Genomic DNA, 20,263 nt, shown 5'->3' with positions numbered 1-20,263 from the left:
GTCACTGATATAACGAGGTTGATTCTGGTATAATGCAGATGCTGTAAAGGTTTTAACCATCATGAGAAACCCTCCAGCTCTTTTTCTATTATAGTCATAAATATATCAGATTAATAAATTTAGTTCAGATTTTGAGATATGAGGTTTCAGCCATGTTTCTGTAATGGCTAATATTTCAGGATTATAGTGATTTATCCAGGCCTGTAGCTATTTCCATCTTATTACATGAACTTCTTATGTTCATGTGCATTCATTTCAACCATTTCACATGCTTTAGTGTGGTGGGAGAGATTGTCGTTATAGTGGAGCTGATAGACATGGCAGTCTGGCCCATGGTTTATTTCCATGCTCCAACACAGAATAGTAGGAATAGTAGTAGAGCTAGGATTAATAGATGATGAGGATTACCACTTGGTTACTGCTACCTTTTAACCTCCAAGGACACAAATTCTGGAAAAGCCAAAAATAATGAAGAAAAATTGCCTAAAATCAGGAACAAATTTTAAATATAGTTCTTAGAAAGTCATTAGAATAACAGGTTTTGCATGAGGATGCATTTTATGAAGGATATGAAGTCTGAAACTCAAATGCATGTGATTATTTAATGCCTTCAGTCCTCAATGATTTATCAGAAAACAACAATGTTTATGAGGAACAGTCCAAAAGTTCTGGACACTGTGAAATTCTGGACATTTGAGCGGTATGAGCGCATTGATGTGATGTAATAGAGCGGCTGTTTATTTTTATTTCTTCATGTGGGCAGATAGTAATAATGTTACACAGAGCTGCATTTGGGTTTATTTTGATATAAATAAGACAGATGGTTTTAGTATTTTACAGAACAGGGTCTGCATACCTTATGGCTATTTTGTTTGTGGCATGATTCAGTGGGGACAAAATAAGCAAGAGTGTCAGTAAAATTAGGCCAGAGAACCTGGGATTTTTGGATGTTTTAGCTTTTCTACAATTTACATGTTTAATTCCAAAATGATAAATATTTGTATGAAGAAATGATTTTCAATTTCTGTTTGGTTGCTGTTGAAAGGAGAGTTAGATAAAGGATGAGGAATGAAGTAATATACTTTTAAATGGAAGAGAATGAAGTAATGTACTGTTAAATGGAAGAGCATTTATTTATAATATAATTAGATAAGACAAACATGTAATGTGCTTCTGACAAGAATAGTAATAATTTCCATTTTAAATAACTAAATGTATATGTTTAGATCTGAAAGCATGTGGAAGAAATATTGAATTGCTAATGTTTTTGATCAGGTCACAGGACAGGTGAAATTGTTTACATTTGCCTGTATTATGAATGTTAAGACTGGGGAAGTGGAAATTGATACAGGTGCAGAAGTAGCTAGTATACTTGAATAAAAATTTGGCACATCATTTCTAAAGAAATGCTTTCAGAATATTACTGCAAAACATAAAATCATGTACAGGTAACTGATTATATCTGTTGAATGAAACAATGGTTGCAGCATATAATGAAAAGAAAAAAAGAATATGTGCTTTTAGTTGCAGTAAAATGTAAATAACCAACTTTGCCTGGGAGGAAATGGCTGCATAAAATAGTGTTAAACTAAGACCAAATTAAGTTTGTGGGCCATAGTATGCTACATGAATGTAAATCAGTGCAGGAAGTGTTGATTTAGAAAAGGAAGTATTTTATGAGGAGATGTGAGCACATTGTTAAAGCCATAATTTTGGTGAATCAAAATGCTGGGTAAAGTTTTATAAAAGCTGACTGCATATGATTTGCAGTGAAAGAAAAAGGTCTTAACACAGAATATCTTATTAATTCAGAGCAATATAGTGAATGGCGGGGCTTGACTGTTCCTGCTATAAATAAGGATAGTTGCATATATGTGTGTAATGATTATAAATTGTCTATTAATCAGGCTACAAGCACTGAGGCCTGTTCTGTCCCTTGAGTGGAAGAGTCGAAGGTCATGATGAGCTGCAGAACTGTGTTTCCTAAAGTACATCAAGCCACAGCTTATCTGTGTTTATGACCACAATGATAATGTGTTTATTAATGTGCACAGAGGTTTGTATGTGATAGAATGTGAGATTTAATATCCAAGTTTGTTTGTCAGGTATTTGGTGTGAGCTCTGCATTGTCTACCACAAGGAATGTCAGAGTATGGATGTAGAGATAAAAAATCAAAGAGCGACTTTGGTAAATCAGAGAATGAATTTCTGAGACAACTCCAGACTTGAAATGCGTATACCTTTTTGCAGAGAAGATAAATGACAGTCATGTGGTCTCTGCATAGATACACACAGACAGATACACACACAATTCCCTTTTGTTGAGTGCTGGCAAATTGAAAAAAAAAAACACTGAAACTACTGGAGAAGAACGAATGTAAAAACTTGCAGAAAAAGCAAAGGAGGCACCAGACCACAGCTAATGAAAACATATAAAAGTTTTAATCCAAATGGTGAGTGCTTTTGTAGCCCAAGGCTACTTCATCAGACAAAAACATATTACAACATATTAAGGCTGCGATTTATATACCATCAGCACAAGTAATCAATCAATTAGAACTCATTAAGCAAGTTAAAACCAATTAACTTAAAAACATATAGCTAACCATTACATATACACCCAATATATCTAAAACATTTAAAACAAAATTACATCATATACCTCAAAATACATTTATATATCTGAAGGACAAAATTCATATAGACAATATTAAATATGTTGTGCACCTATATGACTATTTTCTTATACCTCTATCCTTTAATACCAGCTTGATACATAATTTATCACTGATGCCCCTACCCATATTCACCTGCAGCCTAATGATCCATTCAAATTCCTTGACTTCCGTTTTATTTTTAACCTCTCCCCCTCTAACTTTTCTGTTTCCTACTTGGACATTTCAAAGTATTCCTCTTTGGACATTTCAAAGTATTCCTCTCAACAGAATATATATATATATATATATATATATATATATATATATATATATATATATATATAATTTACTTTAGAAAGACAAAAAATTAAAATATCGAGCACTCACATGAGCAAAAAAACAGGAATTCGATATTTACTTTTTTGGATCACAGTACAGTGAAGATCAGAATATTTGCCCTTTCCTCACTGTAGTGCAGTCTTGGAGTAGGAATATATATTTAGCGTGGGGTGGGGGTGCATTAGCGATTTCGAGTTCCTGATCGTTCATGTGAGCGTTCGATTTTTTGATTTTTCGTTGTTCTGACACAGACTATATATATATATATATATATATATATATATATATATATATATATATATATATATATATATATATATATATAGTGTGTTTGAGTGTTTGTCTGAGTATGAGATGAATGCTTGCCTTGATTTGAATAATGCCAACCAAAACTAATTTCATTTACTACCATAAAGTTTGCATCTGTTACAGCTATAGGAATATCTGAATTTTAAAATTTTGAAGGATTAACTGTGTAACTGGTAACTGGTTAAATATATTTTGAAACACTGTTTTAATGAAGACTCACTTTCTGTAAATGTAAAAATGATGTCATCTGCATAATCCGTGAATTTGAATTTTGTCTGTGCTGTCTCTTTAAGCTTAATTTGAACATTGGCTTTTTAAAATGCAAACTAGGATATGCTGCTAATAAAAAGAATAAAAGGAGAGAAAAGACAACCTTGTCCCATTCCACTGGTTTGAATTTTTATTGATGAGGTGAAGTTATTAATTGCTACTTGATGTTTAGTTTCATAAAAGACCTGCCTTGATCAAATTCATTAATGGCACTGGAAAATTTTGAAATGCAAGCATCTTATAAAGATAATTTCTGTTTATTATGTTAAAAGCCTTGTAAGCATCAACAGCACAAAACCTGTGAATTGTGGGCATTACCTAGGTAGTACACTCACACATTCTATTTTATACCCTCTTGGTGGCAGACCATCTAGCACCTGTTGTAGTGGAATCCATTATGGTTAATATATCATTGTCCCTTTGTCTTAGGTGGAGCCTTAACAAAGTCTACTCTTTAGGTTTTCCCTTGGAACTAGACAAACTTTCAACTTAAGCACTCAAACCATTCACTTCTCAGCCCGGCACTTGCTCAAAACTCATAGCAAGCACTAATAAACATTAGCACTAGACCCCCCCTATACTGTAGAGAAGGACAAGGCTCTCTATTCGACCTTACCAGCCAGTCAGTAAAACAGTTCACTGTACCTATCCAGGCATGTCCAAAGAGCAGTTTCAGGTGTACTCTCTGGTCCAACTGGTGAATCTGGGCATTTTGAGGCAATGCTACAGCGGCCTCATGTACACAGTCAACCCTCTCCTCCTACCACCAACCACTAATACATGCGAGAGATGCAATTATAAAGCCAAACTGGAGGCTAAGCTCTCTCATCCCAAGACTGGACCTAACAGTCAAGAGGAGAAGGGAATTACTTGCATCACACCACCAGTCTCACATAAACTTATGAAACCAGCACTGGCAAAAAAACACACATAAATACACAAAAACATACTTGGAGGCTCTAAATAAAAATCTGCAAAAGCAACAGAGACCTCCAAAGCAGACATCCAAGCAACCTCCACCCCCAACACAAACCATGAAACACATACTTCACAAAACCAGTGTGCCACACAATCACAGCCATAAAAATAACATACCCAACACACTAGTAATAGGTGACTCTATAGTAAGGCACACTGACATCCCACTTACTAGGCTGAACAAGGAAAGGTTACTGTTAGCTGCCTGTCAGGTGCCAGGATCCGCCTTATAACACAAGTACTCAGGTCACTCCAGAACAAGTACAAGTACGACTCTGTCATTGTCCATGTTGGTGTGAATGACCTGAGCTGTACCTCCCTGGACTACATGAAAAGAGACATGGAGGAGCTCTCTGATCACATAACCCAGGCCGGTATGACCCTGACCCTGAGTAGCATCCTGCCCTCACCAAGAATGATACCACGGTATAAAGAAAAAGTTATCAATTTCAACAATTGGCTAAGCTTCTGGTGTCATTCAAAGGAGATCCAGTGTCTGTCAGCCTGGGATGACTTGCTTGACAAGCCACAATGCTTTGCTAGAGATGGCTTGCACCTGTCAACCCTAGGCTTTTTAATACTGACCAAGGCTCTTGCCACCCCCATAGTGCCTTTTTTAGTCAAGGCTCAAAAGACAAACCCACTGCCATAAATAGCACAAGTAACAAAAAACTGAGGGTAATGCTGCTCAATGCCAGAAGTCTAAACCTCAAAATGCACGCACTTGAGGCACTCCTCAATATGGAGAAAATCAATATATGTGTAGTAACAGAAACCTGGTTTAAGGCTCCAGAGAGCACCCCAGCACTACCAGGCTACAACTCATACCACACATTTCAGCCACAAAATCCGGACCAAAATACAAAAGGCGGGGCCGTATCCATATTCATCAAGGATACCCACACCTCCAGGTTAGTGGCACAGCACGATGCTTTGGAGATCATCCACGTGCAACTAACAATGGGCAAAACTGTAATTCAAACTGTAGCTTGCTACAGATTACCTACCATGTCCCAGGACCCCCATTCCACATTTCTTCAAACACTGGGAAGCATAAAAGTCCTACCAAACACCTTGTTATTGGGTGATTTCAATTGCCCAAACATTAACTGTGAGAACTACTCCAGTACAAACTCCCTTGCCCAGCATTTCCTAGAATATATAAACTCAAATGCCCTGGATCAACTGGTTAACACCCCCATCAGAGGTGACAACATATTGAACCTGGTCATCACCAACATGGGCGACCGGTGTTCCACACCAGAAGTCAACCCCTCACTGGTTAGATCTGACCATAAACTAATCACTCTGGATATCCACATGCTGCCCCCACCCACGGTCAAAGACCCCACCTTGAAAAACTTTTCAAAAGCAAACTTCACATTACTTAAGACCGAGGTGTAAAGTTTCAAAGCCCCCATGCTAAAGGATAACGCTGTCCAAGCTGCAAAATCCTTTACTAATGGGCACCTACAAAAATGCATGGATCGTGCTATCCTAAGCAAAACCAAGACTCACTCCTCCAAGAAAAGGAAACCAGTCTGGTGGACCCCTGCCGTAAACAAGCTATACAATAGAAGGAGGAAACTAGTACAGAAAAGAGTAAAATCCCAAGAAGGGAAGATGTCCTTCATCAGTATCAGCAAGAAACTATGATCCCTCATAAAATCATCCAAGGCTAGCTTTGTAAGAAAAATTGCCAAGGACTCCAAAGATAACCACAAGGCATTCTTTAGCTATGTCAAGAATCGAAGTGGCAATTCTCAGATCTGCTCGGAGTTAGTGCAGAATGGCACAAAATACACTGAACCAAATGACATCGCCAACATCCTGGTAGACAGGTTCAGTGCACACTTCACCCCCCTCTCACCCCCAAAAGGGCCCATAACCCTACTAGAAGTATGTAGTGCCCCTGAAATCTCAGACACACAGGTTAAAACAGTCCTCTGCAAAGCCAAAAACACAGCATCAATGGGACCAGACGGTGTCCCAGGCTGCATCCTACATGACCTCCAAGATGAACTAACCCCTCACCTAAACACACTGTTCAAACTCAGCTGCTCCACAGGCTACATGCCCATAGAGTGGCACACAGCAATGGCTATTCCGCTCTGCAAAGGTGGAGCCACAACAGACCCCGGGAACTATCACCCTGTAAGCCTGACTTGCTTGGTCTGCAAGGCTATGGAGCGCATCATCATGGATCTCATTAACAGAGACACTGGGAACCTCCAAACACTGAACCCTACCCAGTTCAGCTTTGTTAAGGGCAGATCATGCCTCCTAAACCTGGTGGACTTTGAGACAGTTACCAAGGCTATAGATGAGGGAAAGGTGGTCCACACAGCCTACCTAGACCTCACAAAGGCCTTCGACACCAATCCCCATTCAGATATTATAGATAAGCTCACTAGTCTGAACATAAACCCCTACATAATGAGATAGGTTGCCAACTGGCTCATGGACAGAACCCACATGGTAAGAGTAGCAGGAGCTAGGTCTGACTCTAAACCGGTTACAAATGGCATTCCCCAGGGCTCAGTCCTAGGACCCCTCCTGTTTGGCATATACTTCTCAGAGGTACAGACAAGCACAGGAGGACTATGGCTGACAAAGTTCACTGACGACTGCAAACTAGGGGCTATAATTGACTCTCCGGCTGACATAGACATTCTCCAAAAGGGTCTCACTGAGACAGATACTTGGTGTCAAAACCATGGCCTCAAGCTAAATGCCAAAAAGTGCATAGTCATCCCCTTTGGAAAAACAAAGTATCCACAAACTACCACATAGGTGGTAGCCCCCTAAATATGGAAGACTTAATAAGGAATCTGGGGACCCAAGTCGATAGTAACCTCTCCTTTGATAATCACATTGCCAAAGTGGTTAGAAAATTCTTCTATGTCGCCCACCTAATCACAAAAGGGTTTGCATCCAGATCAAAAGAGGTCATTGTGCCCCTTTATGCATCACTCATCAGACCCATCATAGAGTACAATGCCCCATTTGGGATGTACCTTACAAGACACCTGCAACAGCTTGAAAGACCACAGAAGTACCTCACCAAGAGGATCACTGGCCTCAAACAGATGCCCTATGCAGCTCAACTGAAGAAATTCCAGCTGTACTTGATTGCATACCACCTACTCAGAGGTGATATCTGCCTGACATATAAGGTCATGTCCAACCCAGAATTGATGGACATGCTCCACCTAAAGAAAACCATATCCCCTCGAGCCACATGCTCTAGGGATCTACACCTCATCATAACAATAAATAGGACATGCTAGAGGGATAGATTCCTGTCCCAGAGACTTCCCATGCTCTGGAACAAGATTTCAATCTACATTAGGCAGAGCTCCTCGCTAACCCTCTTCAAGAGAAACCTTGACGAGTGGATGGGAAACAGAAAGTTTACCCCGGGGATCACTTCAATGGCTTTGCTGGACAGAGGCACAGGGAACTAATCTAAGGGGGCGGCGAAAGCCAGCACATTCTGGCTAGGCTTATAAATGCTTTCAGGCAGATAGCCTTTTACCTACCTATGAACCTATGTGAGTGTAGTTGATTGCTTCAAGTAACTCAGTGAAATCAGCACCTCCATCTGCTAGTCTCTACTTATACTTACCAATGGTACCAGACCTTGTCAGAGATTTGGGATACATGGATAGACTTAAAAAGGCCCCAGTGGTAGTTAACCTAGTACACACCTATGAACCTATGAACTATGTGCTGTAGCATGGCACTGAGGAACTGGTGTAATACCCACGATGCAGATTCCTGGAACTTGCTCACCATGTCCCCAGTCAGTAATTAGAAGGTCCCTGAAGCAGGGATTGTCAGTGATACACATGTCGTGGTGCCCATAGGAATCCATATTCTATGGATCCCATGTGCCTGGATGTGAAGGTGGCATATTTGTACTAGCTCCTTTATGGCATCACTGTCCATGAGGTATGTCCCTCTCATGAAGGTGATGGTATGTTGGATACAGTCAGGCCTTTAGGTAACATGGAGGGTGGTGATGCTCACTATCATGCTACAGGGTTCAAGGCTGGCCTCTACTGTGTACATTTCAGCTAATCCTGTTGCTCCCTTAACATTGTGGCATGGTCTCTGTTACTGTTCACCAGGAATTTATGGTACACAGCTGCAGTGGTGACCATGTCACACCACCCATTTTTTATATGTGCTTAAATTTCTCCATCATGTTTATCCTCATTTGCATTTGCAGTTAGTGTCATCGTCATAATGTTGTTCCATTCTATCTCATTATGTAGTAATTTGCATAACGTGTCAACCATAGTATCTCTTGTTCTTTTGTAACCTTATTACCTATGTCTATGAATTGACCATATCATGAATGTTGCCACTCATCACACATTTTCAGCTTAAACATTGCACTATTTGTTTCTGAATCCCAGCCTATATTTAAGAAACTCCTATAAACAAACTTGTAACCCTAACACTGGAATATACTAGAAAAAAAACTTAATTTAGATTTTAACACAGAAGGCTTACTGACCATGTTCCTATGAGAAAGTTCACACTTCTAGAAACTAATACAGTCTCCTATGGAGAGACTCTAAGCTCCCCAAAAGAAAAAAGAGAATTCCCTTGTAGAGTGAGGGAGCAACTGACACCAGTTTGACATATTACATGGATTTACTCAGTGTGACAGCAACTGACACATTACATGGATAGACTGTGTGAGTCAGTAACTTTCTTATTACATGGATAGACTCAGTGAGTCTGTACCTGACATACTACATGGATAGAGTTGGTGTCAGTGACTGACACATTACATGGACGGACTGTGCGAGTCAGTAACTTTCTTATTACATGGATAGACTCAATGAGTCTGTACCTGACATACTACATGGATAGAGTTGGTGTCAGTGACTGACACATTACATGGATGGACTGTGTGAGTCAGTAACTTTCTTATTACATGGATAGACTCAGTGAGTCTGTACCTGACATACTACATGGATACAGTTGGTGTCAGTGATGGACACATTACATGGATGGACTGTGTGAGTCAGTAACTTTCTTATTACATGGATAGACTCAGTGAGTCTGTACCTGTCATACTATATGGATAGAGTTGGTGCCAGTGACTGACACAATACATGGATGGACTCAGAGATATTGCATTGACACAATACATGAAGAGACTGGGTGAGTCAGTAACTGATGCATTACATGGATAAAGTGGATGAATCAGTAATTCTGTCATTTTATGGATAGACTGGTGAGTCAGTAACTGATGTGTTACATGGATGGATTATATCCATCAGTAAATGAACCATTGTACTAATAGATTGAGTGTGTCAATAGTTGACACATTCCATGGATAGAAGTGACAAGTCAGTAACTGACATATTGCATGGATAAACTCCGTGAGTCATAACTGACAATTGCATGTATAGATGCAGTAAATCAGTAAGTGATGTATTACATGGATAGATTTGGTAAGTCATAACTGACACATTACATGTGTAGACATAGTGAATTAGTAAGTGACATATTACATGGATAGATGTAGTGAATCAGTAAGTGATATACATGGATAGACTTAGTGAGACATAATTGACATTACATGGATAGAAGTGGTGAGTCAGTAATTTACATATTACATGAATAGACTCTGTGAGTCATAAATGGATTGACTCAGTAAGTCATAGCTGGCACATTACATGGAGAGATTTAGTGAATCAGTAAGTGACACTTTAGATGATAGACTTGGTGAGTCATAACTGACATGGATAGATGTTGGGAATCAACAAATGATACATTACATGGATAGACACAGTGAATCAAAACTGACACATTACATGGATAGATGTGGTGAGTCAGTAAATGACATATTACATGGGTTGACTCAATGAATCATACCAGACGCATTAAATGTATAAATGTAGTAAATCACTAAGTGATACCTTACATGGATAGACTTGGTGAGTCAAAATTGTGGGATTACATGTATAGCTGTAGTGAATCAGTAAGTGATATACATGGATAGACTCTGTGAGTTATATATGACACATTACACGTACAGATGTAGTGAATTAGTAAGTGGTACATTACATGGATAGACTCGGTGAGTCATAAATGACACGTTACATGGATAGACTGGGTGAGTCATTAACTGACATATTATATAAACAGATTTAGTGAGTCATTTACTGACATATTACATGAATAGACTTGATGTCAGTAATTGCCAGTTTTCTTCTTAACCAAGAGTTAATTTGGCACATTACACAGATAGACTGTATAATGCAGTCTAATACCCCACCAGTGCAATACTGTAAAAAACATGCTTCTGGGCTGATGGTGAATGCATTCTTCTTTGTTGCCTCTGATATCCAAGACATGCTGACTCCTAATAGTTCATCAGTGATAGAAACAGAATGACGGAAAGAAGAGTTAAGTGGCCAGTATCAGTTACTGACCCACTTGTATCAGTACAGCTGATCTGACCCACTTCAGTGACGGTTTGAGAAATTACAGTTTCATCAAGTACTACTCAGCCTGTCTGGTGTCAGTTATTGTAAATAAGTTTTCATATGTTTGTATTTTGTTGCCTGTAAATAGTTTTCCATTCATTTATTCATTCATTTTTATTTGGTTTATTAGTTGAGTACTTTTGTAGAATGGCACCAGTTAATTAGGGATCTTACCACTGACAAGTATTTACAGAAATGCAGTTTTGTATAGTGCAGTGAATATTTAATATTGTATTACATGTGGTATTCATGGCATTTATAAGGTTCTCCATTTTCTTTATGACAAACTTTGTGACTCAAACTGTTTTATTTCCACAGGCTTGTCTCATCTGACCCTGGACCCTAACACAGCACATCCTAATCTCATCTTATCTGAGGACCTGACCAGTGTGAGACATGGTGACATTAGACAGCAGCTCCCTGACAACCCTGAGAGATTTGATTACTGTGTCTGTGTGCTGGGATCTGAGGGATTCACAACAGGGAGGCACTACTGGGAAGTGGGTGTGGGGAACAAGACAAACTGGGATGTGGGTGTCACAACAGAATCCAGCAACAGAAAGGGGCATCACAGTGTGCCCTGAGAATGGATACTGGGTTCTGTTCCTGAGGAATGAGAATGAGTACATGGCATGGGACTCAACATCCAAGCGTCTAACCCTCACCGTGAAACCCCACAGGATCGGCGTGTACCTGGACTATGAGGGGGGACAGGTGTCATTATATAATGCTGATAACATGTCCCACATTTACACCTTCACTGACACCTTCTCTGAGAGGGTGTACCCTCACTTTTCCCCTCATCTTAGTAATGAGGGTAAAAATACAGAGCCGCTAAAGCTGTTTCACCTGAAATTATAAGTACTTGTCCACATTCAGAGTTACCAGCATGGCAACGGCTACAATATTTTACTGCCTTTACAATACATGTTCAGACACTGTATACAAAAAAATAATTTATTATTGTAGATCTGTTTAAATAATAGTATTTACATTCTAGAAGTTAAGATAAGATTGGTGCCCTATTGTAAATTTGCAACTTGATACTGCAAATCCCAAAACTCAGAAACTTTAAATGCTATTAAGCACAAGTAATACTGAACTGCAAAAGTTCATGTAACACATTTAATGCATTTTTACAGGAGGTGATCCTCCCTACATCCATGATGTTGGCCAGCTGTGTCACCACAATCCCTTATTTATATATACTAACTTTGAAATTAATTTTGCACTTAGTGTATCTTTTTCCATAACTGCTCTTAACTCTCTGCAGTTACAGGTATTACACTTAACATCCTCAGCCTTACAATAAGAACCTGATAGAGTACAGCTGGGGATAATTAGACAGTTACGTAAAGTAGGGTTATGTAACCATTCCTACTAAATAAATGTTAATATTGTCACATCACAAGAGATTAAACAATGTTACCTAATGTTACCTAACTCAGAAAATAATTACATTATAACTTAAAGTAAAGATTTGTAAATAAAATAATGAGAGTCTTGATATAAATGTAGTTTCTCACGAGTCATGTATTACAGCTATAGTATAACACACACAGGAAGGAAACAAAAACGTCCCATTAACTGTATTTACAGACACATGTTGCTTGTCAGTTTCTTTAACATTGCGGGAAAATGCATTTCTGGCATTCTGTAACTCCATCAGCTAAATGGAGCTTTGGACAGGAAAGAAATGTTCTGAAGTTCTACACCACAATGAAATGCTGACTGCAAAATGTATTCAGAAATTAAAATGTATTTGGGTGCACTAAGATACATTTTATAATTTCTTTTACAGAAAAAAATGTTTAGAATTATCTATACTATCAGTATAACTTGATATTTTTATTATTAGATTTGAAGTTGTGTGGTGATGCATATTTATGTAAACTGAATGCTTTTAATCTTCATTGAGATTGCTTAACACTTTTTACAAGCAGAGTTAGAAAATTCCTTTTGAGAGTTCATATTTACCAATTTTTCAAAGATCTGGAAATGAAATGAGTAAGAGGGAATGACATTTAAAAAAAAATGTAGATTTTGTCAGGCTGTGAAAGGAGGTTACCAGAACACACTAACTTAGGCAGTACTATTACTATATCCCCTTGCACATTGTGCTGTTCTCCAAACTGCATCCCCTTGAATTTGAAGTTGAGTAGCTGCTTGCTAGAAATGTAACAAGCAGCTTGCTACAATTAAATCACCACTCAGAGATCACTTCAGCTGTGGCTAGTAATGTGGTTTCAGCCTTCATTCATCAACCTGCGGTATCCTCTCAGCTTCATAAAGCAATGCTATTCTGCACTTCCATACCATCAGCACCTACCAATCACACCTCCTAACAGCTTGCACCTGGGACTGCTGCCCCCCACACCCACCCTTTACCTCTGCCCTAGTTATGTCTATGTAATTGGTAGGTTGGCTTCTTGATGCTGAATGATCTGTGCAGATGATGTGTTGTAGGAGAACTTTTGCCAGTACTACTACTCAGAATTGTTGAAGTGCATGACATAATATTTGTTGTTAATACACTAAATAAAGACATCTTAGTTTCCTGTACACCAAGACACTCTGTACCTCGGATGTGTTATTTGCTCATATTTTTTCATTATGTCACTATTTAGTAGCATTCAAACTTTCCACCTCCACTTTTTGTCAGACAGACTCAAGGTATATGAATTTGTTTTCAGAAGGATGAGTTAGCGACCTGATGCAGTGATATGTAAAATTGCCCTAGCAGCCAAGGTGGTCACTTGCCTTACCACTCAGATTAGTGTGGCATTATTTATACTTTTCATCATTAAAAAAATCAGTTTCAGATGCACTGCACAATAGAATGAAGGGGTCAGACTATAGTCTGACTAATGCTGACATTAGACAGTATACATAGTTACCTTCTACACTTTTTAAAGAATATTTCCACATGCTTTGAACAGCAGAGGGTTGTTGGGGCATCTGTGTCAGAGTAGTAGTATTAGGGTGTATTCCTCATGTCTCATTTCTGTCTATGTGAAGACTGCATTTCTTTCATGGCTGCATGAATTTTCTCTGGCTACACTTCTCTCTTATCTCTCTTCAAAAAAAAAAAAAAAAAGAATGCAGAATGAATAACAAGCTACTATACTATACAATTTTTCTATAATATACACTGTATTTATTCTTGGCCTTAAAGAGGGCAAGTGGAAATGCAAGTCTCCACCATCATAGCTGATGAATAAAAGGTATCTGAAAGGTTTCATTCCCTTACCATGTTAACAACAAACAATTAAACTTTGCTTGCCCTTAGCGTAACTCTAGAGTACCTTGGGACATGAGCTGTACACAGGGAAGTCAATGCGTTCAGACTCACCATGATGCCCCTTATCCTGGTATAGGCTTGAAGTAAGAGGTGAACCACACATATGGGATGCACACTTCCCTGGCTATAGTTATTGGGAATTGTATAGTACATTGGACCTCATATAAATGTGGATACAGAATAGCAAATGATGTGGCTATGCAAGTATATATAAAGTGGTGTGCTGCTCAGTAACCAGATCAGTGTTTATTTATTATTTTATCATTCATGTGGTCTAACATAATTTTAGATAGATAATTTTGTTTATAAGTGGGTTGTGGGAGCACCTACTTTTTAAGATTGAGAATGTGAGCTTTAAGGTGGTTTGCTATACTCCTTTACAAATAGAATTAGCTGTAAAAAGTAGCAGACAAGTGCGGCATCAGTTATCAAATCCAATGCACAGTGACTGTTACCATGTAAGCATCACACATCCATTGTCTGTACATGTCAAATGTCACAGAAATATCAAATTATCCTGCTGGCAAAACATGTTGACAAATACGGAGAAAAATTAATAGTAGTCTTCACTATTGCCCACATGTTAGATAAAGTCTTGCTTCACACTTTAATCAGTGACAATTTTTAGCATCTCAGTCATGGCCTTACTTAAGTGGTGTGTTCTTCATAAAGTGATGGTTTGATAATGGCTTCAACAAAAATATATTACCATGATTATGTTTAAAAATGAACTTCAGATTTATATAGGAGCTTTCATGCATACTGCTTCATTTAATGACTTTTACACTAAACAAATGTCTGCTATGCACATTATATACCATGACATATCCCACCTCCAAATGTACTTGTTCTATTATTTTAAGAATAAGCACTGGTCAGCATATTATATCTTTGTTCCTTTTCCTATGGTCTTTCAATGTTATCTTCACTCAGGTTATGTATAACTACAGGTATGTCCTTCCTAGTGTACCGACCAGGATAACACAGACTGGTTATTGTGCTCATACCTGTGTTTGTTATTTGCCTTGTTTTGGGTTTGTTGGTTTATAGTTCTGTTAGAACTCAGAAACATACACCTGTGACGGGTTGATTTGAATTTCTCCCATCGTAATAAGGGCTCTGTTTTGAGTTGGACAGTTATGGGACTCCTGGTGATATTGACTGTCTGAGAATGTGAAATAAAACAGAAACTGCAGAGTCTGTGTTGTCACTGCATGGTAGGGCATCAGCATTTTCTCATTGCACTTTTGAGTATTTCATGAACCGAGCACTGTGCATTGTAATTCTCCTTCTCATGTCTGCTATGTCATACCTATATAAAGGTGATCTTTTGTAGTGTTTCAAACTGAGAAACATGGGACTTTTCAGAGTATCTTACCACTGTACAATTTACCTACTCTTTTGGACTGTTGCTTCATTTTGTTTTGCACAGTTCTGAAAATGCAGAAATGCAGGGTCATCCATGCAGCAGAATTCTACATTGTGAATTTCAGAAAACTCTCATTGCTTTGCTGGAAAAACATCATTTTCACTGCTGTTTCAGGCATAATCAGAACATGTGCTGCCAATATTGCTTACTCCACCAACCACCACCATCAACAACATGCCAGGCAGTGAATGTTCTTGTTGTAGGATAGTGCCAGGCAGTGAATGTTCTTGCTGTAGGATAATGCCTCTGTCTGCTGATTTCTGTATTATAACATTCTGTTATCTTCAACTTGTATGTTCTCTGTTCTCTGCATTTTCAGTGCTCGGTCTACTGATCATGTAATTATCCACTTAGTTTCTTCAATTCATTAAAGTGATTTCTTAGATTTGGTTCTTCTTTTCTGAATATGTTTATATATTTTTTTAAACAATGTATCTGTATAATAGGAATGGAAATGTTCACATTGGTGAGTGGTTGCTCCATGCAGTTAAACATTCAAAATATTTCTTGATAGTAATGTAGCTCCAATGTTCTTGTCAGCATCTGTGAACGAATTTTCAATATTGATACATTTTCCAAAAAAAAAAAAGAGTTTCATGGTACATCCATGCTTATGAAAAACATCCTACATAAACTGTTCATAACAAGAATATGCAAGTTTAGCAGAAATGTTGAAGTTTAATTTACCTTTTTATATGTGCAGCTGTACCATATTCAGATCTGTTTGCATACTGTGCCCATAAAGTCTGCTAACCAAACTATATTATTGTATGCATGAGTTACTTTGCTGATTCGTTTGAAAATGGCAGAAGCACACATTATAATCATGTCTTGGAATGCATTCGGTAATGGGGAGGGGATGAAAAGAAATTTAAAGAGGGCAACTGGAAATGCAAGTCTCCACCATATGTGTCTTCCCTTGTGCAGTCATATAGTGCACTATGACTGGGTCTCCAGTCATAACATGCTTATCATTTGTCTGAGACACTGATATCAAGAAATTCACCTTGAGAGCAAAGCTCAAGAAGTGACTCTTGGCATCCATGTTGAGAACACATAATAAAAAGTTATAATCAGAGAACACATAATAAAAAGATATGATCACTGACCTGATCATTGTTTTTCCAGTGCATGGAGTTTTAGCATGCTGCTACATGTACTGCCAGTTATGGGAAAAAAAAGAAAGTGCACACACGTGAAATCTGAAAAAGTATTTAGTGAATACTATTAAGAAAACAGTTTACCTCTCAACTTCTGTGCTTAAGAAATCTCAACAAATCCCAAAATAATGGGGGGAACAAAGATCAAAATCAGGGAATTTTTAAATATTCCTCCAATTCACATAAATAGTTATCAGAGCAATAGATTTTGCATTAACATGCATTTTGTGTTAAAATAAAAAGTATGAAACTGTAATGTCTGACATTATTGACTGACTGTAATCTTCAGTGATTTACCAAAAAATCAAAAATTGTATGAGGGACAGGGCAAAAATGAGACTCAAAATCAGCGATTTTCTGCAAAATCAAGGACTGTTGAGAGGTATAGACAGCAGGCAGAAACAAAATGCTCACCTGGCAGAAGGTAAAATAGCTTTTAAAAGCTGTTGGATATTTTGTTCAGCTAGATCAGGCATCTCAAACTCAAATGTAACAGGTAGTGTTGTATGAGGACTAGCAAAGTCAGGGCCCCATTCCCCAAGGCAAAAAAAAAAAAATACAGGCAGTATAGCCAGAAAACTAGTGTCATATCTTCCCTCACAGTGATATGAGTCTAAGCTCCCTAAGGTAGATTGACAGATAATTTTGTTTCTGAGAGAACTGTGTCCCCTAACCCCCTTGCACCTACTTTTTAAGGTTGAGAATGGCTGATTTAAGGTTGTGTGCCAGCCTCCTTTACAAATAGAATTAGCTTTAAAAACAAGAAGTGCTGCAACTCTTGTCAAACTCAGGCAAAGGCCCAATCTCCAAGACAAAAAGAAACACAGGCTGTGTAGCTAGAAAGCTGGTGTAGTCTCTTTGTCATCATCAACCCCTTTTTTCCCATTTTCTACATGAGGTTGGGGTATCATGTCAGCTGTCGCCATCTCTCTATTCAGTGCCATTGTCCTACCTTCAAAACTCATGTCTGACTGCTGAAGGCCTTCGCTGATACACTCCATTCACCTCTTTGCTGGACAGCCTCATTTCCTCTTGCCTCCTTCCTGGCTATCCCAAATCTTCTTCACCAGATTGTCTTCTGCTATTCTGCACATATACCTGAACCACCGTAATCTGTTCTATTTCAGCTTTTTTGCAATTGGAACTACTTTGGCCTCTGCTGTTATGTAGTAATTTCTTCCTCTGTCCCACAGTGTGCCTTGTAAGTGTCATACCTCAGATCTGTGTACATGTCAAATGACACACAAATGTCAAATTATCCTACCAAAAACATTTTGACAAATATAGTTAAATGTCTGTAATTGTGGCAAAATGAAGAATGAAATTCTAACAGCTTTTAAAAGCTGTTTTACCTTCTGCTATTGTTCTTTGCTGGCTGTCCCTAGTGAGAGATCCAGTGTTAACAGTGATTACTTACTGACACCTAGATCAATTTGACAGTTTGCAAAGTGTCATTAGGCAAATGTGATTGTTTATAGATAACTTGTAAACTGTATAACTGTAAAACTGTTATTTTGTAAAGGTAGTTCAGCTAACCACCTTTGAAAAACAGGGCAGTTTAACAGATGGTTTGCAAGTGATCTATAAGTTGTCACAATCATTTACTAGCTTACAGTTTGTTGAACGTTAGTTTTTCAAAGTTGCATACCTCCAACAAGTTGGTGCCTGGGGCAGGTGCACATTCACCCTAACTTTCTTGTGGTGTTAATGTGTGTTATTGTACATTTCTACAATGTATGAACCATTAGTCCATTCTTTGTAGAGTGCAGAGCATCTTTTGTGGACAACGTGGCACACATCATGTAGGAAAGATGTGCACAGTTTGTTACTACATATTTCTGCAATGTGTTCAGCATTTATCAGGTCCATGTAGAGGGAAAATCATTATCTGTGGTAAGAGTATCACTGCATGCATATCATGCACATAAAGTGTGTTACGTATTTCTACAATGTGTACATCTGTAGTCAGATTCATGTACATATCAGGACATGTTGCATGAACAACACTGCACACATGTCCTATGATGGCTGTGTAAATTGTGTTAATATGTATTTATACAATGTGTGCATCAGTTGGTAAGTCCCTAGAGAGTACTAAGCATGGCATATTACATGATCAACACTTACCACATAACCTAAGATAGATATGTAAAGTGTTGTATTATGTATTTCACCAAAAACACAGCATCTCAACACTTAACATTGAAAACTCTTAAATAACATAAACACGGTAGCACATTCATCCCTCTCAGGGGACTTCATCAGACCCTGTGAACAGATGAAAGTGCTTACTGTGTTTGTGGTATTTAAAAGAGTTTTGAATTTTACATATTGAAACATTGTAGTTTTGCTGAAATTTTTTTTTAGTTGCAGCAGATTTTTATTAGTTTCATGAAGTACAATATTATGTATTTCTACAATGTGTGCATCAGTTGGCATGTGCCTGTTGAGGACACAGCATGATATGTTACATAAGCATCACTGCACATGACCAATAATAGATGTGTAAAATCCGTTGCTCTGTATTTATACATCATGTGCCTAATTAGGTCCCTCGAGATTGCACAGCATGACATGTTTCCATGATCCTCACTCTACACAAGATGAACATATAAATTTTGTTCTGTTATATATTTCTGCAATTTACACCATTAGCTGGACATTTGTACATTATGCAACATGACCTATGATGGATGTATAGATCATTTTACTATGTATTCCTACAACATTTGCATCATTATTAGACTTCTGGTAAGGTAGTGTGCTGAGAAGCAGCTAGACCATGGAGCTCTGCTGAGACAAGAAAATAAGAGTTTTAAGTAGTGATGTGATGCCTAAGAAATGTCTGTAAAAACTCGAGTCCCTAGAAGGTGAACCAGTTAGAGATAAGAAATGTAATAAACAAGTAAGAGGTGATGTAACAAAAGAGGAGAAAAGTAAATGTAGGGCAGCAAAACACACACACACACACACACACACACACACACACACACACACACACACACACACACACACACACACACACACACACAAATGAGTAGATATATGTGGAATAGGGGAAGAAATAACAAAAAGTCACAGGGGAGGAGTAACAGAGTGAGCAGACAAACCCCAAAGCAAGGGAGTGCACTGTCATGGTTATGACAGACAAAGGAGTTAAAGCATGGGTTACACCTACAGAGACACAGAAACACTGAAGTTGGAGGTTAGTCATGTAAATATGTGTGTAGTTGTTGGGGGAGGGAAGGGGGTGGGATCTACATACAGCCAAGGCACAAACAGGGAAGATGAAACAGCAAAGGTAAAAC

General features: G+C 38.2%; 1 protein-coding gene across 1 annotated transcript in view; it reads left to right on the top strand.

Moving 5' to 3' along the window:
* The window catches only part of LOC122790526 (zinc-binding protein A33-like), a 106,026-nt gene extending 89,846 nt beyond the window's left edge, over positions 1–16,180 (top strand). The window contains 2 exon segments of the mRNA XM_044058075.1: positions 11,384–11,630; positions 11,632–16,180. Coding sequence (XP_043914010.1) covers positions 11,384–11,630; positions 11,632–11,926 — 542 coding nt within the window. The 3' untranslated portion in view covers positions 11,927–16,180.
* The last annotated feature ends 4,083 nt before the right edge of the window (positions 16,181–20,263 follow it).

The sequence above is a fragment of the Protopterus annectens genome, chromosome 16.part0, assembly GCF_019279795.1.
Source record: "Protopterus annectens isolate FY-2018-M chromosome 16.part0, PAN1.0, whole genome shotgun sequence".
Classification (NCBI taxonomy): Eukaryota; Metazoa; Chordata; order Ceratodontiformes; family Protopteridae; genus Protopterus; species Protopterus annectens.
This window is presented reverse-complemented; position numbering and strand designations above follow the sequence as displayed.